At 42.2% G+C, this 23,925-nt stretch overlaps 2 protein-coding genes across 3 annotated transcripts in view; one reads left to right on the top strand and one right to left on the bottom strand.

Annotated features, from left to right (window-relative positions):
• Positions 1-455: 455 nt before the first annotated feature.
• LOC146300604 (TLD domain-containing protein 2-like) lies at positions 456-22,589 on the bottom strand. Its single transcript, XM_084708548.1, is given in 9 exon segments — positions 456-2,722; positions 2,840-2,913; positions 3,003-3,098; positions 8,018-8,170; positions 8,314-8,451; positions 9,267-9,417; positions 12,629-12,657; positions 12,660-12,830; positions 22,551-22,589. Coding segments are annotated over 9 exon segments (987 nt in total). The 3' UTR covers positions 456-2,586.
• Positions 12,738-23,925, top strand: part of cndp1 (carnosine dipeptidase 1) — a 64,214-nt gene continuing 53,026 nt past the window's right edge. For both annotated transcript variants that reach the window (XM_084703947.1, XM_084703945.1), the window contains exon 1: positions 12,738-12,834. The gene's annotated coding sequence lies outside the window, so the exon portion shown is untranslated. The remainder of the gene's footprint in view (positions 12,835-23,925) is intronic.

Raw genomic sequence — 23,925 nt, 5'->3', positions numbered from 1 at the left:
TAGAAGCTGAGCTTCAACAGGAAAATGCACTGTGGCCCTACGGGAATGTATGAGAAGGAAATCAGTCAGTCGAATCAGCTAATATATGTAGCTGATTCTCAATGAACTCGTCTACGATACGAACGTGTTCTAACGCATTTAAAATGTTAATACAATAGTAAATATTTGACCATAATTGGGTGTGCTTTGCCTTCGGCAAGGGCACAACCATTGTTATCTATCATATGTATTATTATTGGGGTGTGCTTGCCTTCGGCGAGCACAAACCATTGTTATCTCACATATATATTTATTTATTATTTTTGCCCCCCTAAGGATCAGTCAATATTTGGACTACATAGACAATGCCTGTGTCAAAATGTTCGTCTTGGTCTCGATTGCGTTGCTTGCATTGGGATTTACGTTCCGTTGCACAGTTTAGGAGGTTACTCTCAGATTTTTGATTTAGGTTGTGAAAGTCTTTGAAATTTGAGCGAGTGCAGCAGGTCGCCCGTGAGACCGCCTAGTCTTTTAGGCGGCAGCCATGCTAGAAAGCGTCATAGTAGTATTTTTGTAGCCAATTTTATAGTTCAATTTTACACAATAAAAAACTGAAAGAGGGAAATGTTATGACGATATGACTATTGTGATAACAGCCAGGTGGTGAGATTTGAATGTAGGTTGCTGTAAAAACTGTGATTTGTTTGCTACGTGAGAGCCCCGTCAGCCTCTATTGACATTGCGGCAGCAACAACAGTGTTGTCGATCTGCGCCTGGTGAGTATTTTCTTAATTTCGTACCAGGGTCAATTCTCCATCCAAATGGACAGCAGTGTTTTAAAGATATGGCGATTGCGAAGACAGCCAGCGGGTCAGCATATTTTTGTTATTTGTGTAAAACTTTGAATTTGAGTGAGACCGAACAGAACATCTTGTTTTGACGTTAGCCTCAGAGTCACAGACTTGGCTCGCCCACTGGCAGTGTGTAGTAGTAGGCTACAGTACTGTCTTCAATGCCACAGTTATGGCTAAACTTTATTATGTCTTATTACACGGCTGTTCTTTATGCTGTAGAATGCTCCACTCACTTGAATGGGGTTTCCCAACGTTCTGCGGTGAACAATTTTCTCATATTTGACCGTTGTTATGCATATTTGACTGCTGTCAAGGGAAGTGCCCTTTTGCCTCGGATTCACGTCTTTCGTTAGCCTGACGTTGTCATACTCATAATTCTAGTCAGAATATGAGTCTGAGAACTCTCCGTTGGGCTTTGACTACGGGGCGTGTTTCAAACAAGCCTGGAAAACAAATGCCTCTTCGCTCAATTGGATAGCAACGAAATATGTTGTTTGTTCAAAACGAATTCTGGTTATCTGTAGTTGTTCCCCAATATGAGACCATCCAGACCCAACTTCCCGATCAAATTTTTTTGTGGGCGGGGAGAAGTTGGGCTGGCAGCCAGGCTAGTCTTTCGTAGCACTCCGCAAGTAGTCCGGTAACTTTTCAACCCAAGCGTACTCTGTTGCTTAGCGACGTCAGCTGATTTGAAGCCTAAATAATGTTCAAAGTCTATGAAGTTCAACGTCTTTGGTGAACTATTCCTCTGCTGATCAACAATACGAATGCAGGGCTCTCAAGTTTTGAAGACAGGCATATTAAACTCCTTATAACTCGGGATTCCATAGAATATGTCCTCTATTGCAAACATATACATAATTTTTTTTTATGTTGTATTCGCATTATAGACAAAGCATCGTGACACTGACCAATAGGATAAAGACAACAAAACTGTGCATCCTTTGGACTGCGTTTAAATAGAAAAAACATGCACATTAACATTTTTTTGATAAATGTTTTAAAAATTATATCTTTTGGCACAGTTAAGAAAGACACAAAAGAAAGCAACTGAAGCTAATTACATCCTGTTTACTTTTTAAAGAGATGCTTTTCTTAAGTTTAAATCTTTATAGGGTACTCGGCCTCCAACAATTTGGAAAACATTTCTCATCATGGAATCTATTCTATCTGTAAGATAAAACTTCACAGACTTACAGTAATATTTCAGTAAAATTGTCATTACAATAATGTTAAATGTATTTAGGACCTTTATCTTAAAAGGAGATTTGTTCAGTTATGCTCTACTCGCAGCCAATAACTGACTGAAGGTTCAAAGCTTAGGTGTGAAGTTGAAGAATAAGGTTCATAGCTTAACAATAAAGCCATCTCCTGCTTCTGCAGAGGAGGAGAACTGGCTTCTCTGTCCACACATACACTTTTATCCAACTCTTATTTTATCCACTTTTATCACAGCAGATTTACAACCAGTCACAACAGTCCTGAGACAAAGGGTAAAACCAATGACAGGCTTATTGTAATGCACTCTACAATGGGGTAAAGTCAAACTCAGGCACAGGTCAATACCCTATTTCTTAGAATAAAAACGCTGCAGCGTTTATTAAATAACGTTCATTTTTGGTGCAGCGTTTATTCAAGGGCGGCGTTTATTCAATGGAGGCGTTTATTCGAAGAAATACGGTACCCTTCTTTCTCTCAGTCTTTCTCCCTTCTCCATCTCTTGTTCTCATTCTCTCGCTCTTTGAGTCAGAGTTCACCAGACAGTCCAGACCTCCAGGGCCAGAACCTTAAAATCCTGCTCACTGGACAGCTGCCGATTTTGGAAGGTGGAGCAGTTAAAACTGGAACCTTGGTACAGGTCACTGTCTAGCCACAGGCCACAACGCCCCCTGGAGGCAAACAATAGAATAACACATTAAAGTGGTTTATTGTGTACTGCATTGTATGAATGTGTGTGTGTGTTTGTATATTGTACTCAACGTAAATAAACTAGTTCGAAAAAGTACCCTCCTCCACCAATCTGTAATGAGTCCAAGTGACCTCTCACAAAGTAACAGTTCTCCCCACTCCACCTATAGGCCTAAAGGTGAAAGAGAGGTCAGTCCCAGTCGTCAATGTCTCACCAGCATGCACATGCTCTCTCTATGTGTGTGTGTGTTTGTTGGTTACCTGAAACTCAGGGCTGAAGCTGTAGAGAAAAGTCTCCCCTGTTCCGTAGTAATAGTTACTCACTCTAAAGGGATCCGAGGAAAAGGCTCCGAATACCTGGAAAAAATCATAGATCCGTTAGTTTTAGTTAGTAGAAAAGATCTATCAGAAAGTCACAAGTGTTATAACAGTAAAGATATGGATAAGATAGAGGGAGAGAAAGAGAGGACGCAAAAGACTGAGGCCCTCATGTACGTACATTTGCAAACATAGCGTTATAAGCGCACGCTGCGATACTTCAGTTTACGTCGTATTTACCAAACCTGCAGTTCATCGGGTAATCAGCACCTTTCTCCGTCCCTTATACCGTAATTTGTGAGCATTTAAACGTGCATTTGAATGGGCCACCTTCTCTCTATCATGGATCGGCCACCAAAGCCAAAACAGCGAAAACAAAGATTTAGTGATAATGAAATTGATGTGCTTGTTCATGAGGTAACAGCAAATTTAAACATTTTACAAGGCCAGAATTCCACACCGACAAAAAAAAAGCCATCTGGACCGAAATGACAAATTCCAGTAACTGTAATATTGCATGGCTACTTAATCTGTAACGCGTAATAATTTCATGTTCACTCAACCGAAAAAGTGTGATCCTTGTGGCAAAACTCCTTTCAGCTCGTCTACTTGGCCTATGTCTTCGTCTTGCTCAGATTACTGCTGCCATTTCACTATTTCACGTTTTTTGCACATACCGTGGAATACATCATCAGACACACTTTACGCATCCCCTCCCATCTCTTTATAGGAAACTCCCACTTTCCCCTTGACCCTCCCATGAATGCATATGCATGACACGGAAAAGTTTTGCCTTTTGCAGTTCCCGCGACAGGCAGTCTGCGCTTCTACCTCAGTGCGGCATTTGTATGGCCTGATGTTGTCATACTCATAATTCTAGTCAGAATATGAGTCTGAAAACTCTTCGTTGGGCTGTGACTATGGGGCGTGTTTCAACCGACCTCGTAAAACAAATGCCTCTTCGCTCAATTGGATAGACCTACAACCAATCAGAGCAACGTAATATGTTGTTTGTTGAAAACTAATTCAACCCAAGGGCTCTTTCGTGACGTTGTTGATTACGTTACTGTTGATCATCTGTCCATCATCGTATAGAGCCCGCCCTGGCAATTTCATTGGTCCGCCCAGATCCTGGTTTTATGTAGTTGTTCCCAATACGAGATACCAGACCCAACTTCCCGACCACATTTTTTTGTGGGCGGGGAGAAGTTGGGCTGGCAGCCAGGCTAGCATTTTTACATACCTCACCATGCTTTTACGCGCACGTTGCGAAACAAATACGCCTGAAGTGGGCGCAAAAGTGTTAGTGCATGAGGCCATGAGGATGGTACTGTCACAGGCCAGGACAAACCCTAGATAATTGTTGATTGGATACACCTGTGGCCAATTTAGATGGGGAGCGTTGGATTGGCTGTGTTCTGGTATAATACTGCAATGGTTGTTTGTGAGGGGGGTGGTTCGCCAGGCATGCTGACTGACGTATGTTATTCTTTCCCTGGGGATAGGGGTATCCCGGTCGTCTTAACGCTGCTGGAAAATAGCCACAATGGAGTTGGACATTCTACCATGCTCTCCGTAAAACCTCCCGAGACTGTGAAAGACGGACACCACGCCCGATAGTGATGGGCAAATCGAGGCTTTTCGAAACACCGAGACAATTGAAACATTGGAGTCGGGGCCTTTGAAACGCTCAAAACCTTTACTCAACAGCGACATCTGCTGGCAACTACAAACATGGCATAACTAACAGTGTTGCAGCTAATTCCACATCACGATCTAAAGGATCCTTGTGGTTGTACGGAATTATTGCCGTCCTGCAATGCAGATAGCTTGGTATCGAATACGGGAGCGATGCAGGCCCGGATGCAGCCTGCTTTGACTGGGGGGGCAGTGAACATTTCTGGGGGGGCATATATAACCATTATGTTAGCATTTTTGAGTCTGCTTAACGATCCGAGTGTTAATCAGGCACGGAGCCATACGTTATAAACATTCGGGGCTTATCCCAAACCCATGACATATCCTGGGTTTGGTGTGGTGCTGGATATAGGATCCTCCACAGTGCAAGCGCGAAATTTTTGGGCATTCATTTGAGCGCAAAATAGTTTATTGAGCTCTATGTAAAAACCGCCGCCGTTTCCTTTGGTAAAAGCCTTGTCTATGAGGGTGATTTCATTATCATTTCTGGCTAGGGCTGCACGATTAATCGAATTTTAATCACAATCACGATTTCGGCTTCCCACGATCAAATTCACGTGATCGAGCGATATTTTAAATGCGTCTTTCCGTTAATAGAACGCTCTGTATCAAAGTTATTTTTTGTAAAGCCAATCTAGCGCTCCGTAAACCAATAGGTACGTTCGACATCGCCGGCGGCTGCATGCAACGTCCAGCGAGAGTTGCCGCTTGCAGTCGGGGAGGAGTTATAAACGGCTCTGTAAAGTCGGAACATTTGTCATTTTATGTATTGGGCTATGATAAACTCTTTCTCTAATCTGTAGGCTGCAGCCTGCTACGGCGCTGCATGGAGTCGAGTAAATTTAAAAACGCATACATATGTCTGCGTTTGTACCTCCCGTTCACACTAATACGGCATAATCGGACACTGAAAACTGAGCTTTTCGAATACGCTCTCCTAGCCGGAGACATTTGAAAACGCCGGGTTTGCGTAGTAGGCTAGTGTGGACGGGTTCCACGGAGCTTTTCAGATACTATGACGTTCAGTTGCTATGGCATTGGGGGTAGCTTTAGCTAATGTCAAGATGAACATGGAAGGTGAAAGAAATATGCTGCTCCATCTCTATAATTTATTTAGCCTACCAGTTTAGTTAGTGTAGGGTACTTCAGGTACAAGTATTAGCCTATCATTTAATAGATAGCCTATGCGTTACTCCTACGCTGAAGGTGATTTTTGTAGCCTGCTCGGTGTGCCTGAACGATAGGGGGACAAGGCAGAGGAGACGGTTTAAACCAAACAGAGTGGCGATTCTGGGTGAGACCTGGCTGAACAGCTAGCTGGTGGGACAATTTTAAAACACCAAATATTATTGCCAGAGGAGTATGTAAACAGGGCACCGTGGCGGGAGGGAGGGAAGGTCAGGAGTGGCGTAACCATGACAACGATTGTCATGTACCGTGTTAGTGTGGACGGTAAACATTTGGAAAATTATATGAAAACGCTAGTGTGGACGGAGATCGTTTGTTTTTTTATTGATTGTATATTTTGAGTTTTATTTACATCCATTCTGCAGGTACAATACATTGTGACAATCAAATTTGATTAGGTTAAAATCAACAAATAATCGTGATAATTAATCGTGATCTCAATATTGATCAAAAATAATCGTGATTATCATTTTGGACATAATCGTGCAACCCTATTTCTGGCTCAAAATTATCGACAGGGGAAGCAGAAACATGCATGTAGCTTGGCTGAGTACTCTAACCAAGTAGGAGTGCGATGCCTACCTTGGCTAAAATGTGCACGTTTGCAGAACAGGCTGCATTGGATTGCTGTCATTCAAACCATGCTCGCCTTCAACCACAGCAGCGGTAACGTTGGTACCGAGAGACAGGGAAGTGCTTCCACTAGGACCAGCACGCTCTGCCTGCTCTGGAGTAGGCTATGAGTTTAATATCCCTTGTCACAGGGGCAGTAGTAGATGGTTTGGGGATCAGAAATCGATGCATGATAAAAGGTTTTTCTCCGTAGGTACAAACACGCACGTTAAGAACAATCGATGGCTAACGAAGCTAAAAGACTAGCCTACTGTAACCGTCTTTAACCCATGTATCTTCTACGAAAACAAATAAAGATTACAACTGAAACAGAAGATTATATTACTGAAAGCACTAACACACCTTTTCATAGCGTCAACATGTAACCATATTGCCTGAAGTCAGAAGGAGCTTGGGGGGGGGGGGGGGGGGGCGCGGCAGAAATCTGGGGTGGCGAGGCAGAAATCTGGGGGGGGAGGCAGAAATCGGGGGGGGCGCAGCCCACCCCTGGATCCGGCCCTGGAGCGATGGCTTTCATGTAACAATACAAATAAGTCCAAATATGATTTTCGAACGGTTTGAGACGATAAACTCAGTGTACAGTTGTTGTTACATACTCATATATATACATAGGCTATATATAAAGTTCTCTAACTGTCCCTAATTATCTCAAACTGTCTCAAACTATCTTAAAGTCACAAATCTCACTTTTCTATATTTGATTGGCTTAGAGATGGTTTTGGGAGCGGTGATCTCGCCTCCTTCTACAGAGACACAAAACATGTTTTACAAGTTACAAATCTTTTCTACAAGTACACAAATATTTTTTTACAGAGCTCCATCTCCTGGCACTAATTTCACGCAATACCATAGTCTCGCGCATTCAAAACCTTTGTGGCTTTGGCGCCTCATTTTATACCCCGACACGTCAGAGTTTTTTGGCAAGTACGAGACAAGTTTCGTTCAAGATCACGTCACAAAACGTTTCGAAACACTTTGACACGTGACCGGAAGTGTTTTTAAAACCCGTCTCGAAACGTTGTTCCGATGCAGTGAGTGTTGAATGTGTCGGGACAGTATCGACACCTTAGTACGGAGCAGCCCATCATTAACGCCCGACGTTCTCGACTGCCAGCTGTCACCGCCTGTTGACGTAGCTTTGGGTGGCGTAGCTGCTCAGGACTGAGTGCCACTCCGTGGATCGGACACTTTGGGGAAAATGCCAGGCTGGTATTGTTGCTAACTGAGGAAAGACTCTATACCTTGTGTTGGTTGGTTGTCATTTGGGAAGTGATTTTTATTTTGTTGGAACTAACTTTGTAATAAAGCCGTATGTGACCCATTTCCTGTCCTGGTCATCCATGTTTGAGTTGTGTGCTAGAGATTTACAAACCCTGTAGTGGGTGGAGTGGTCAAGGCTTGTCCTATTAGTGGGCAGACACTTGACAGTACTAGCTTACCTTATGTTCCATGTCTTTGATGACCAACAACACAGGGCTATCTACTTCTGCCATTTTTCCATAGAGAGTCTTTAAGCTTGAGCCATGAACTGCCATGCTGTAAACCAATCGCCATGGATATCCCTGAGTCCGCGCCGGCATGTGATTGGCCAACTGCAGGTGCAAGGAAATCAAGGATTACAACTAGAATCATACATTAAATTTTTAACCGCTACTGTCAATGTGGCCTGTTATCTCATTAAAAGTTTTTGAGATGTGTGCGCAGAAGGTTCTTGTGTGAAAGTGCTGTGACTCACACTTTCTATGTGGTGGTCATCCAGGAGCTGACTGGGATCCAGCAAAACAGGGAGAAGGTCCTCCAGTTCTACAGGTTCCTCTTCATCTTCTAAGCTGCACACGCTATGACAATACTTCCCCTCATTTTCAGTAACAATCTGGAAATGGGGGAGGGACTATGTTAACACCCTGTCTGAAATAACTCAATACGTATGTTCACCATAAAGATTGAACATACACAAAGTATGTATGAATACAGTTATGAATCAATGTACAATTAATGTAAAAATATACAGTAGGCCTACTGTGCAGAAGTGTTAGGCACCCAATATTTTTTTTATATGAATACTGTCTTATGTATACATTTTTTGTGAAAATGTTTGTTTAGTCTTTTAATTTCTTTACTTCTTAAAGCTTTTTTGCTTCTTTCTTTTCACCTGTTTAGTCTCACAAAAAGGAAGTATATATCCCACAGAAATTCAACCTACCTGTACATATGGTTCCATCCAGTGCTTTGCAAAGTACATAATCTTAAAGTTTTCTGTCCTAGGTCTCATTGTGAAAGTATTTCTTGCTTAATCTCGAGAAAGTTTTAATATCCACTAACTGGGTCTGCACATGTTATATACTCTTCATGTGCTTCTTTCAACTACTAGAAGGTTGATTCATGTTGGCTGCTCATGGCTCCACCCAGTAGAAACCTGAGAGGCTGAGTGTCATTTCTCAAAAATCGAAAGGAGCAGTTTAGTAATGGAAGTATGACCATATATGGAGTGTGGACGGAAGGAAGGAGGAAATACAGGGTGGCAGAGGAAATACCTTATTTGATCACATCAAATAGTTGTAGTTTATACAGCAAATCTACAGTATGCTTCCATTTCTACTGAGATGTAACTAACTAAACTATATTATTCAGTAATATAACTACAGATGTTTCAGTGCATTATCCTTCAGTTTAGACGGCAGTTCTTACCTCCCAGTTTTTGGCCGAGGGAACAGTGACCCTTGTACACTTGTCAATGGCTGCAAGCTTATCTTTTTCACCATTAAGTAAAGGTTTCTCAGGATCTTTATTGTAAATGTCCAGGGACCACTGGACAAAGAAGCTGTAGAGGTGGTCCACCCTGGGAAGACGGACACAGATTTTGTTGAGATATTTGCAATTGTATGCAAGGATACAATATGCTGTGAGGAATATATAATATGTTAAACCATTTGGTCAGCAAGATTGTGGTTGAGGATTGTATACGATTTCAGAAGGAGTCAATGATAGGGATGGGCGATCCCAATAATTTTATTTTCGATCCGATACCAAGTAATTTCAAGACCAGTATCGCCGATACTTCTATGAAATATTTTAGTTTGAGTAATTTTATAATGCATTCTGAAAGCCATCGTTACTAATATTAAATAAATCGCAATAGACATTACGTGTCTGTGTGGCCTCCTCTGCTCGCGTCAACTGTGCTTCGTCATGCTCTTAGGGTGTTTAGCTTTTAGATGCTTTGTCATGTTTGTGATATTGCCACAATGGCGTATTGTTTTTTGACAAATGCCACATGAAGCTTCATCGTTGTTAACTGGAGTGATATAACTCCAGATTATGCTTCTTTTCTTTCAGTCATGACCGCAGCAATGCACTCGAATCTGCGCTGAGTGTGCTTTCGCTGAGCAGGGGCGGTTTTACGGTGCGTTCACACTGCAGACTTTTTTACCGCTCTGCACCGCCGGCCTTCCCACAGTGCACCACGCTTGGGGGCGTGTCAGACAGATTAATTCAGAGCTGTAGTTCTCTTAAATCACTGTTGTAGTTCGTATAATGTCATGGCAAACGTGCAGACAAAATACAACTTTTTACACACATTAAGCAAAAATCCGATACGCATTCTGGATCTGACATGATCTTATCTACAGCACACAATAGGTTATCTTTTTCCACACTTTTTTTAGGCCGAGTGAAAGATTAAATGCCACCCACACTCTATGTACAGTAACGGGTCTTGTTCCGACTTGATAAAAAGATGCATCAGACATAAATGTTCACATGTGTAACCTTTTATTATATTACTCGAAATCTCTGCAAATCAATCGCTAGATTATGACTTGCCACTACACATTCACTGTATGGATAGCGAGTGGCTGCCAGCCAGCCTTTCAGCATTGAATGTCAATCGTGTGCCGGGTGAGCTACAGTAGCTAGACTATGCAGCTAGCACAGAAGAAAGTTACGTAATGTGAAAAACTGAATTAAAGTACAAAATACAACACAACAGGGACGCCGACAACCTCAGCAACCTTGCGCCAGGCATCATTTTTTTGTTTACATCTCTGTAATTGAACATAAAGGTATCATACAATACTGGGTATGAAGACACACATACGATGGGTTGATCTTCCATCTTGAAATTGTCAAACCTAGAAATGTTTACCATGACAAACAGTTGCTATGTTACAAGAAACAAGAAACCAACCCGATTGGCCATCGCTGGCGTTTTCACGCTCCTCATTTACATAAAGTTGAGAAAATCCAACTTTCGCCGCCCCGCTCACCTTTCCACAATGCCCTACGCGAGCGGCGACGCCCCGCTCGCCTTCCCACAATGCCCTACGCGGGCGTCAACGCCTGGTTTCATTGAAAATGAATGGGAAGCCAACGCCCCGCTCTGCCCGCCCCGCTGCAGTGTGAACGCACCGTTAGGCACGGGCAGACCACCCGGGGCGGCATTTTTTCATGTCACGTGGGGGGCGCACAAGCATTAAAAAAAGAAATCTCTGCACGGTTTTCTCTTATCGATCATTTCAGTTTGTGGGCAATTGCCATATTGGCGCCCCCTTCAGGCAGCTGCAGGCACTCCTGCTTGCCGTGCAGCAGTTTCGTTTTCGTTAGTCGCAGCCAGGTAGTAGCGGTGCTTGTTCTGAGGGCGCTGTCGGGGGGCGGCCGACGGGGTGCATTTCATATTGAGAATCGATCCTTTTGATACAATGCTAGTATCAAAAATTTCAATACTTTAGGATTGATCCGCCCATCCATAGTCGATGGTTAGAAATACAATTCTGTTACTTTAGACATGCAGGTTTCTTTTCTTAAAATACATGGAAGTGTCTCATTCAGGACGAACAAGGACAAAGACATGCCACTAGTGATTCCCAGAATGATCCGCTTTCCCTACATTTCCTTTTATTTCAAATGAGTAAAACAGGTTTAAACAGACGTTAAAAACAAGTTTTAATGGCTCTGCTGATAGAGACGGTAAACTTGTCTTAACACCCTAATCTTAATTTCATCACAGATAAGTGAATCATGCAAGTGTAACCCTGTTGAATTGTATTCATGGCTATATAAATATAAGTTAAAATGAATAAGTTCATTATATAATAAATAGCATTTAAGATTTAAAGTGAATTGATTAAAATGTTAATAATTTGTTGTGTAATGTATTTGTGAACATGTTTTGTGAATATTTTATTGCTGTACTGTTTGGTTATGAGTGACATCTGAGGTCAAAGGATAGGGAGGTGGGTGGAGTTGGATGGACGTGGAGAGAACGAGGGTGTGATTGAGAAGAACGTGGTAACGGTATAGTTAAGAAAGAAGAGTTTAATCAACATATTCACGAGTGTAGTTAAATGAGTTCGACTAGGACTCTTATTACTTTTGGATTGGGCGTAATATTAGGGCAGTTGAGTGGATAACTCAACCGTTGGAGAAGTGGAGTCTAGCTAGCCTACTGGACAAGTGGCTAGTTTCCCGGCGGAGGCCAAGCTACCAAGCTAGCGGCGAGCTAACGTGTCGGTAGCAAAGTTGTGTAACCGTGTCATCGTTCATCCATCGGTCATCTGGATCGCTACCATTCAACTCTTCTCGTCAACCGGATCGTCGGTTGGTCTTCACCTGCTGCCGCCCTCCCTCCACTGTGTGTGTGGCTACACACATACTCATTGATCACGGTACAATATCCTTTTTTCTTTCTGCCCTCCGGGTGAAGTAGCCATTTTGTTTCGGTTGCTACGAACTCAAGCGACGTTCAGGCCTGCACCGTTGAACTGGGGGTAACTGTATCATACTGTTCATGTTGCCGGCTATTTTATTTTCGTTTGGGCCCATGTGTTGTACAGTGTTGAAATGATGTGTATTTGAACATTGATAATTGTATGACGAAATTGGTTTTATAAGTAAATGATTCGTTTCTTTCAAACAGTTGTGTATTGATTGTACCTATATTGAGTTAAATAAGAAGCCCTGCTAGATTATTTTAAGAATTCAGGTTAGCCACCTCTTTTGATAGCCTAACATGGCTAGAGAGGCGCTACACAAGCTTACTGGTGTACACTTACTCTCTGATGCTGTAGGCAATTCCCAATTGTAAGCGGAAATGGGAGAAAGGTACGAGGAGAAGGAGATGCAGAAGAGGTGGAGGGTTTGGAGGCTCAGGGCTGTAGCAGCATGTCCACCCTGAGCAATTGGCCGGCCTTTTATACTTCCAGCTGCTTCGCTGAGATAAGCCCCTTTCACCCCGATCCGTCCCCACCGCTCTCCCTACGTAAGGCCACAAGAATCAGTTAATAACTGCGCAGCTGATTAGGCAATGTTAGAGATGTATTAGCGTGTGTAACGTTGTTATTGTGTATTAGCAGGTAGATGCACTAGTAAGGTTTCTGATGGTGGTGCCCATATCATCTGCGGAGGCAGAGTGCAATTTCAGTGCGTTATGCAGATAGAAAAAAAGGTTGCGATCAACCATGACACAAAAAAAGGTTGGAATTGCTGTGTGCCATATTCACCAAGACGTAGCCTTCTTGACAAACAGACAAGATATTGCCCGGCAATATCTTCAGGGAAATGAAAGGAGGATAAATGTTTTTGGGACCTATTGAGTCTGCTTCAAGAATGTAAATTTGTTTGGCAGCAGAGGGAATTCTTTTATCAATTTTGTTTATTATTGGAAAAAATTTAATGAAAAGTCATACTTGCATAGGGAATTCCGACTATTCAATTTAAAGTTTAAATTTAATTTCACATTTCATGGTATGTAGGCTATACTTATTTTTATTTATGTAAATGTGTTTAAGTGTTTATACTTCCGTGTTCATACACACTGTTATATTTGTAATCATTTACATCCTGCTGAGATCAGCAATTGTTTAAAAAAAACATTTGCAGAGGGCATGAAGTTTTGGTGCGTGATTGACATACTAAAGTTTATTGCAGCTTCAGTATACCTACATATATATTACACAAAAGAACTAATTGAGTTGGAACCATTTGCTGACAGCTTGGTCCCCCCCAGTTCAAAAATTCCATCTGCACCCATCTGGCCTTCTTTATCAAGCATGCATAGAACAGAACACAAACAGTTCAAGGTGCGATTTATCAAACATTCCATCGTACGAGCGGCGTACGCACACTTCGAAGAGATTTTCGTTTATAAATCTCACCTGTTCTTAGTCTATAAGATTGTGCACGAACACAAGTATTTGCAAACAAAACGCCCCATATTATCTAAATTAGTTGAATCACCACCAATAAAAAGGTAGCTAACAAGTTTAACTAGAAATTGGTAATGAAAATGGAGCAAGAAAAGAAAGGAAAGAAAAATAATTATTCCCAAAAAGAAATGGAGGTTAGCGGTGCTTTGACGGTTTGACCACCCAAAAAAAGAATATTGTTTGGGAAAAGGTAGCGATTGCTGTTAACGCAGCGTCTTCTCATAGGCGCCCGTTGGTAGAAAAAAAAAAAAAAAGGGTTCAATTTAAAATCAATTGCGAAAAAGGCCGTAGCTGTACACAGGCGTGTATGGGAAATTTATGTAGGCTACTGACAGGACTGATGATTATTACTGATGCGTGTAAAACAGCAGGCATCATTTGACTGATGGATGGTTGTGAGATGCCAGACCGATCAGCAAGCTCAAGCTGAAAAATGCCCGTCGCCAAGATACCCAAGGTGGATAGCACCTGAACGTGCACTGGAATTGCATTCGTTCTCCTTGTTTGTCTTTGTAAAGTTGGTCTTAGATCCTTGCATTATTCCACTAAAATTGGTTTAGGGAAACTATATCATATCTGCTAATGAGATTGAGTGTGCTAAATCTTCTAAACACAGCTAGATCTGCCTAGCCTGGTACCAGACCCTCGTACATTTCATGTGTACAGAGGGTCTGGGATCGCTCCATTGACGAGCGTTAAAACTTCCTTGAAGGTGGGTACTCTGTTGAAGTTTAAAACTATTGAATCTGCCCAGAGCCACTCTGATCTGCCATAACCAATCGCTAGCATTCGCCTTAGCCAACTCTTTCACCACGGAGCTAGCTGCTGTAGCTGGAAAATCAAACTTTCCCGAACCCCGTGGGGAGGAGGACCACAACATCATGACCACCAACAAAACTCAGCAAGGATTGTTCTTGCTACGGCTTTAACTTATGGATATTCGGCAGCGTTGCCACAACCGCAGAATAGCTTCGCTCGCCTCTTTCTCCGCCGCCATTACTGAACTACAACTCTAACTACTGCACGACTTCAACGTCATCGTTCTCAGCCACTCCCTCTGTTCGCTGATTGGGCCTACAAAAAAAATTGTTTCTGAAAACCGACTGATGCCCTGAAATCCCAGACCTAGTACAGAAGCAAAATCAAAATTGAGCAGGGGGGTGTTCCATCAAAGTCAATTAAGGAAAAGCGAGACTTATTTCGCCAAGTCTCACTTACTTTAGCGAGAGTTCCGTCCGATAACATGGATTATTCTAGTTCTAGCTACGTAACCAAGGTTCGGAACTAGCCTGATTCGTGTCAGGCTAAAAGTCAAGCTAAACTAGAGAGGGTACAATTTCTGGGGAAATTGTAGGGTGTGCTTGCTTGCGTTGGTTGCAGGGGTCCGTATTTAAATTACATTTTACAACTGATATTTCTGTATATTTTATATTAAAATGCCTAGCCTACTTATTATTTATAAAGATTACATAGATTTAAAAGCATATTTTTTTCTGGTCACTTACAACTCAAACTACTAAGAGTGAAGAGTAGACTGAACTAGTTGTCTTCTCATTTCCCCTGCAAGAGGGAATGGTGTTCAGCAATCTCATAGTTGAATCAAAACTAATACATTTGGCAGACCGGTGTAAAAATTTACCTAATCTGTATGACTTAAACGTCATTGTAAGTTTTTCCCTTCTCGTGACATTGTCAGGCATTTAGCCTACTCATATTGCATTCATTCATTAATAAAGAACCCCCTTTGAAGCTTATTTTAACAACAACGTTACCAGCAGTAGCTTTCTCAGATGGAATTGCGATTCAAATACTACCATCTGCAAACTGAAAATATGCCCCCAAAAACGTAAATAAGATTGACATTTATTTAGGGGAAAATCACTCATTCATAAAAATGTCATTGCTTGCGATCATTGTCAGTAACAAGGCAAAATGCGATATAGCCCTGCTGTGGAGAAGCTGCCCCGGTAAATTGTAGGCTAAAACTACTACTAGACTGTCTTGGTAGCGATTGCGTTGGTTGAATTTGATTTAACGTTACTTCCGTTGTACGGTCTAGGCTGAAATGAATTATGTTCATGAACCAATTTAAGTTTAGGCTGTGGCAATGGAGTTCAGGTTAGTAGTGTAAGGCTGGGTGTCAAACCTGCCCCCACCTCTCATATGCTTAAGTCTGGAGTTTCTGGACGGTCTCAACTTGAAGGCTCTCACACCCCATTCAAGATGTGGTCTGATTGGTTGTTCTCGTGTATAAAGGGAATTGTAATGCATTGTTCTTTGGATTCTTCGTCTCCTGAGACCTTCTCCTCAGTTCTCCTTTGTCCTACTGTCCTACTCCTTGCTCACCTCTTGCTTTCTCTCTGATTTACAATGATCATGGTAGAGTAGGTAAGATTGAAAGCTTTCATATTGTAACATGTTTGCCTTGTAATTGATTTCATTCATTTGCAAAGTTATTAAATGCGTATTTCATTTAACCGTACTTTGACCATTCTTGCTCTGATTTAACCCATAGAGTAAAATACCTGGAATTCTATTGGTATTGGCATTATTTGGTTCATGCTAATACACTGTTCAGTTTCCCATCTTCCTTTAAACCATAGGGGAATTAGTTTTGGTTGTTTGGACAATATTTACCCCCCTACAGTTTTGGTGACCCCGACTACGTGATATGTTTCGAGCAATTCAGTTACAGTTTGGCAAACCGGCTTTCAAACCATGGTGCGGTGAGTAAGTAAGTAAGACTTTATTTATATAGCACATTTCATACAAGAATTGTAGCTCAAGGTGCTTTACATAAAATCAATAAAAACAATAATACAAGTGATAAAAGTCATAATTAAAATAGCAACAATACTATAACTAATAGAAGTAGTAAAACACTTCTGAGATAAAATTACTTAAATACTTCGGTAAAAAGGTAGGTTTTAAGCTGTCTTTTAAAAACGTCTAGCGTGTTTGCTTCCCTAATATTTATGGGTAATTTGTTCCATAGTTTTGGGGCATAATTAGCAAAGGCCGAATGACCAATCTTCTTATGACTGCTTCTGGTGACCTCTAATAGGCCTGCATTTGATGATTGCAGTGTTCTAGCTGGTGTGTAGTTTATAAGGGAGTTAGCAATGTAGCTAGGTCCTTGTCCGTGTAGAGCTTTGTATGTGAGGAAAAGGACCTTAAAGTCAATTCTGAAAGTGACAGGGAGCCAGTGTAAAGTAGCTAGGACAGGACTGATGTGTTCTCTCCTTTTAGTTTTGGTTAATAATCTAGCTGCAGAATTTTGAATGAGCTGTAGTCTTTTAGTGGTTTTCTTGGGAAGACCAGTGAAAAGTGCGTTACAGTAGTCCAGCCGGCTGGATATAAAAGCATGAATTAACTTCTCTGCATCATTTTGGTTTATGAATGGTCGTACCTTTGCTATATTCCTCAGGTGAAAGAAAGCTGTTTTGGTCACTTTATTAATGTGAGAGTTGAAATTCAAATCTGAGTCCAGGATTACACCGAGACTTGTCACCTCTGGTTTAAGACAGGGGGTTAAGCCTCCTAGATTCTTAGTAAGCATCTCTCTTTTGGATTTGGGGCCACATACACTATCCGTGAACCCAATAAGCTTTTCCAGTCTATTGATTAGGATGTCGTGATCAATGGTATCAAATGCTGCACTGAGATCTAGCAGGATAAGGATCAAGACTTTATTTGCATCAGAGTTTAGTCTGAGGTCGCTAATTATTTTGGTGAGAGCAGTTTCAGTACTGTGATATTTCCTGAAACCTGACTGCGAGACTTCCAGGATGTTATTTTCTTCAAGAAAAGAATTTAATTGGACTAAAACTATCTTTTCCAGTACTTTACTAATAAATGGAAGGTTTGATATTGGTCTGTAATTTGAAAGTAGACTGTTATCCAATTTGGGTTTCTTTAATAGGGGCTTTACAACAGCTGTTTTGAAGGCATCTGGGAAGACGCCAGTTCTAAGGGATGTGTTTATAATCTCTAGCACCGGACCTGAGACACTATCAAACACTCGCTTAAAGAATGTTGTGGGTATAGGATCAATATCTGAGGTTGTTTTGTTCTTGAAGAACAAATCAACAAATCAAGCTCTTCACATTTAACTGCTGAGGATGGGGGTGGGACAGGGATAGTGTTTAGCAGCTGGTCAATGGTGGAGAAAAGAACTCTGGAATTTCTGGCATTTTCTGTAATAATGTTGGAGAAATATTCTCTGACGGATGGTTTTGTTATAGGTGGTTAGTGTATCTTTGTAGATATTGTAGTGGATAGTGATCTTTGTTTTCCTCCATTTTCTCTCTGCTGCACGGCATTTTCTTTTTGCTTCACTAACATTTTTATTTCTCAGCCATGGGGAGGTTCTGCTTGTGCACTTCTTTTTGGTTTTCAGTGGTGCAACAGAGTCTAACACAGATAATAGTGCATCATTGAGGTTCTCTACCATTTCATTCAGAGAGCAATCGTAACTAGTTGGCTCATATAGAGCAAATTGTTCAGAAAATTTCATCTTAGCTGTATCATCGAAATTTCTTCTTTGGACTAAGAATTGTTTTGTGTTTTTTGTTAGGATAATTTCCACATTCTAAAGTATATAATGGTGGTCTGAGAGGGTTAGATCAGTTATTGAAATATTATTGATATTTAGTCCAGTTGATATCACTAGATCTAGTGTGTTTCCGTGCCGGTGTGTTGGGTCTGTTATGTTAGATATATTAGATTGAAACTGTCAAGGAGATTTAAGAGCTCAATAGTTCTTGGGTCTGCTTTTGTATTTACTTGGATATTTAAGTCTCCGTTTAAAACTACTTTGTCATATTTAGTGACACATAGTGATAATAGTTCAGAGAATTCTTGTATGAATATTGGCGAGTGCTTGGGTGGCCGATATATAATAACAAAAAGTATTGATTCGGTTTTAGCTCTATAGCAAGATATTCATATGATGTGAATTCACCTAGCTCAGTGATTTTGAACAACAGTTTAGAGGAGAAAATAGCTGCGACTCCTCCACCTTTTTTTGATTTCTTAGAAACTTGGTGAAAGCTGTAATCGGGTGGACACGCTTCTATCAGAGTTGCTGTAGCCGTTTCATTGTTTAGCCAGGTTTCTGTTAGACAGATGCAGTCTAAGTTGTTTTCTTTGATCAGATCATTAACTAGAAATGTTTTGTTATTTAGTGATCTAACATTTAGAAGGGCCAGTTTCATCTGTGGGGTATTAACAGATAAAACAGGTGTTGATAAATCTGTTGGAAGAATATGGATAGTTCTGTGACTTCTAACACTAGTTTCAGGTTTGTAACCATGCATTTTACCATGCCATTTTCTGTTTGGGATGATGACCGGTATGTCTAATAAAATAGCATGGTGGCTGTCCTAGAGTACCGTTTCTTGGAGAAAGTCTATGACACTGAGCTGTTCCATCACAAGGGAGTTCATCCAGGGGGTACAGATCTGTACAGGACCCATGACCTTGCAGGAGGCTGTTTGAGTAAGCATTTACAAATGTACATTAATTGTGTTCCACCTGGTTCTGTTGGTAGAAGCCTATTACTAGTTTCTGATATTAGCTCCTGCATGAAATGAACAAAAATGGAATGGGAAACTGAAGTTAACAAATTACTTAACCTATGGGAAGAAGTTAGCGCTAATAAAAGCAGTGAAGAGACCAGCCGTGCTGACTCACATTCTACTAATGAGTGTTCAGACACAGATAATGGAATTGGTGAGCAAATTCCCAAACTGCGTTCTACAAAGAACCGTCGTGCTCATGATCTGCCACGCATTGCTGCCATAAAAATGGCGACAGAGGTAAAACCCAAGCCCCAGCAGCCCCATCATATACAGTGTAACTTCTGTAAAAGACAATGACACACCGAAATGCGATGTTGGGATCTTGGCAGAAATATGCCTATTCCACCCACACGCTTGTTTTATGCCAACAACAAAGTTAGATTTTGTCGTGCTTGTCAAAGAAGTGGTCACACTGAGTCCAAATGTTGGGATCTGGGAAAGGGTAGGCCTCCCCCATTTTTCATGCAGCATAAGCTGAACCTTTATCAAGACAACCAAATCTTAAACTTTTTAACGTGATTACATGCAATTCCAACCATCTTTTACATTTACTTAATTCAGGTCCAAATTGTGATATTGCTACATTCCTACTGTATTACCCCTGTGTTTAGTCTTTGTTGTAGTTCAAAGATTTGTTGGGGACAGTTTATTTGTTGCTGCTCCAGTTCCTTTAGCTGCATATGCATAGTGCATATGGTTTGTCCATCCATGAGTTCCTATGTTGGTTTGTGTGGATGAGTATTGGGTATTGTGGATCAGTATGTACCTTTGTGTGTTTTATAGAGTTGGTGGTAAATGTTCTAGGTTTTAGCTAAACTCACAATGGTTCCTGACCTGTAAATGTAGATTGGTATAACTTGTATTTTATTTTATTATTGCTGTGTAATTTGTGTTTTGTTTATTTTGGACCCAAGAACACTTTTGTTTTAATTGCCATTTTCATCTGCTAGATGATATGTTTGTGTACTTCTCATCTATCAAAAGGGAGGACTGTTGTTCACCTATTTTTTCCATTTGAGTTTTAGGACACTGTCTCACTAATTTCCATTTGTATCCAATCCAACTCACTCAGACCCCAGACCACTCCAAACTTTACCATTTTCATTGTTAACCAAGTGCTGTGCTCCAATTGTGTTCTGCTGTAACAGGACAAGAACTTAAGTAGCAGGAATATGCTAACCAAGGGCACGTCTGTATGCCAATACAAAGGTTCTTCCAAGTGATCCTCTGAGCAATAGCCATGATCCAAAAGTAATCCTCTGAGCAATAGCCATGGCCATTAGAATCTCAATGCTGACCTGTCTGCAATCAAGTTCCTTTTCCTATGGGTGCAGGTTATCACACGATGAACACTGCAGCTTTTGCTGTGCTTTTGTGTCCAAGAGGGAGGATTGTAAGGCTGGGTGTCAAACCTGCCCCCACCTCTCATATGCTAAAGTCTGGAGTTTCTGGACGGTCTCAACTTGATGGCTCTCACACCCCATTCAAGATGTGGTCTGATTGGTTGTTCTCGTGTATAAAGGGAATTGTAATGCATTGTTCTTTGGATTCTTCGTCTCCTGAGACCTTCTCCTCAGTTCTCCCTTGTCCTACTGTCCTACTCCTTGCTCACCTCTTGCTTTCTCTCTGATTTACAATGATCATGGTAGAGTAGGTAAGATTGAAAGCTTTCATATTGTAACATGTTTGCCTTGTAATTGATTTCATTCATTTGCAAAGTTATTAAATGCGTATTTCATTTAACCGTACTTTGACCATTCTTGCTCTGATTTAACCCATAGAGTAAAATACCTGGAATTCTATTGGTATTGGCATTATTTGGTTCATGCTAATACACTGTTCAGTTTCCCATCTTCCTTTAAACCATAGGGGAATTCGTTTTGGTTGTTTGGACAATATTTACCCCCCTACAGTAGTTACTAGTCAGATAGTTTCACCTATTGAAAGACTTTTGATTTAAGTAAGGGTAGTGCCCAGGGTCGGACTGGCCATCGGGAGACTCGGGAGATTTCCCGAACGGCCGGTCAAACAAACGGCCGCTATGGCCACGGCACTATTCAAGAAAAAAAATCCTAATAGTTTACGCTCACTTTGAGGACGGCCTTAATACCATTCAACTGTTTAACTGGAGCAATCCAAAATCCAAAGAGCGGGGGTGGGCATTTCCCCCGTCTAAACTTTAACGGTGTACTCTAACTCTATAGGTGTACTTGTCCCTCCATTTTACAGATCACGATTGGTCAAAAATCTATCGTTTTCTCGGTACAGCCAATTCGTTGGCTATTTTAGCTAACAGGAACACAGAACCAAGGGTGGAGGCCGGGGAGGCGGAGGCAGCAGATTAAACAGAAGCACCTTGTGCCGCACTAGCAAGCAGAGTGCAGCGATATCCTCATTAAATACCCGCCCTGCTAAGGTGTGCCCCTATTGCGTGATGACGCACTGCCAGTGACACGCTGCTAATGAGGCGCTATGTCTCGCGTCCCCCTGCATGAACCAGCTCCGCTTGTTTCAGGCAAGAGGACTCAGTATGTATTTACTTGATACTTTATTCACACGGTAACATTTGATTTGGCATTATGGTTCTGCTTGCATCGGCTCCCTGCCGCACCCAACGGAGACACCGTCTCGACCTCCGAGCAGAGAGCAGCGACGCATTCCCCCAACACAAAACCACATGCCAGAAGGGACAATGCATGAGACTGCTGTGTGTATGTGGTGCCCCTGTTGTGCTAGAAGTCGACTAGCTGAGCGTCGTGTTAGCCATACTTTCCCTCAGCATCGCATTTCAGAGCAGACTGTGCCCCTGCTGCATCTATAGTGAATGAATTGAAATTGAACAAGCGTGATTACTGACTGAGGCATGGCCTCGACTACCCAAATGAGGCACGGCCTCAACTTCCCAACTGAGGCACGGCCTCGACATCCTAACTTTCGATGGTGACTGTCACCTGTCGCTCCACATGCTGCTGCATACCCGCGCCCGGCCAGCCACCAGACGAAACATTTCGTATTAAGCATTTGAACACCTAAACATGGAGTGAGTGACTACATAGCCTGAAATACAAGAACGAGAAGAGTGAACGTTAGAGGTTGGAAGAGTGAAAGCCATCCTCCTGGCTGTCCAGAACATCCCTGCATTCAGTCTGATGTAACAATGAACCGTTGCACATGACCACTACCCATACTTTCCGCGTAGATGACGAGACCACTTGAGACGCCGACATAGCCGCTCCGATTCCAAACGAGTGCGCCGTGTAGCTACAGATTAGGATCCAGACCACAGCGCCGGCACAGGATTCCAAGCCGCCGGTGAACCAGTAGCCGTCACGGCTTCCCTGTATTGGTAACGAACGGGGCTCATTACCGTTGATGAACTCCAACGGAGGTATTTCACGATGGAAGAGAAGGAACAGAAAGAGGAGTTAATCTGTGATATCACAACAGGAATAGGCTACCCGCACTTGCCCCTTTTAAGACCCACGGTGGACATGTGCGAGTCTATGCCTCGACATCCCACTGGAGGCGTTGCTTCCACGTCCCACTGGAGGCGTTGCCTTGACGTCCCAACGTAGGCGTTGCCTTGATGTCCCAACGGAGGCGTTGCCTTGACGTCCCAACGGAGGCGTTGCCTCAACAAACCAACTGAGGCACTGCCTCGACATACCAACTGAGCACTACCCGACATACCACTGAGGCACTGCCACGACATACCAACTGAGGTACTGCCTCGACATACCAACTGAGGCACTGCCTCGACATACCAACTGAGGCACTGCCTCGACATACCACCTGATGCGTTGCATCAAACCACCTGAGGCACTGCTTCGACGTCCCAACGTTGACGGTGACTGCGTCACCTGATGCGCACGTGCTCCTGGCCTGCCACCTGACGAAACTTTCATTTGTAAATATTAGCAGGCAATGCATGACATGAAGTCAACATTACGTAGTTTGGAGGTAGGGAGGGTGGATGCCATCCTCCTCTGCCTTCCATCACGACTGCATTCGCTCTAATATAACATTGAACTGTTGCAGATCAACGACCCAACACTGAGCAGTGAGCCGAGACCACTTGAGATTCCAACGTTGTTTAGGGTCCGGACCACAGGGCCGGTACAGGATACCAAGCCTCCCCGTGACAGTTATGTAGTCATGCTTCCCCAGCATATGAGGGGTTCGCTCATTGCGGTTGATGAACGCATACAGCGGAGGTGGTGCACCATGTAAAAGAGGGGACAGAAAGCGGAGTTAATATACCATGTAACAAGAGTATCCGCACCAGCTTCACACTAGTACTAAGTTAAGTATGCGTGTGTCTATGGTTAAGTCGCCAGGGTGAGAATGTGCAAAGGTCAAAGTTGGAATGTGACATCACTTACGTTGTTAACCAACCCGGGAAGAAATGCAGCCCACAAACATTTGCCCATGATGCACGTCCAGCTTGTAAGACGTCTCACAACTGTTAATCTAATGCCCTTGATTGTTACTGTGTCTTCATTATCACAAGACACAACGATGTCTCTTCCTGCACCATTTGCATTTAGTCATTTAGCAGACAAG

This window comes from Hypomesus nipponensis, chromosome 2, assembly GCF_054491055.1.
Source record: "Hypomesus nipponensis isolate SF chromosome 2, ASM5449105v1, whole genome shotgun sequence".
In the NCBI taxonomy this organism is placed as follows: Eukaryota; Metazoa; Chordata; class Actinopteri; order Osmeriformes; family Osmeridae; genus Hypomesus; species Hypomesus nipponensis.
This window is presented reverse-complemented; position numbering and strand designations above follow the sequence as displayed.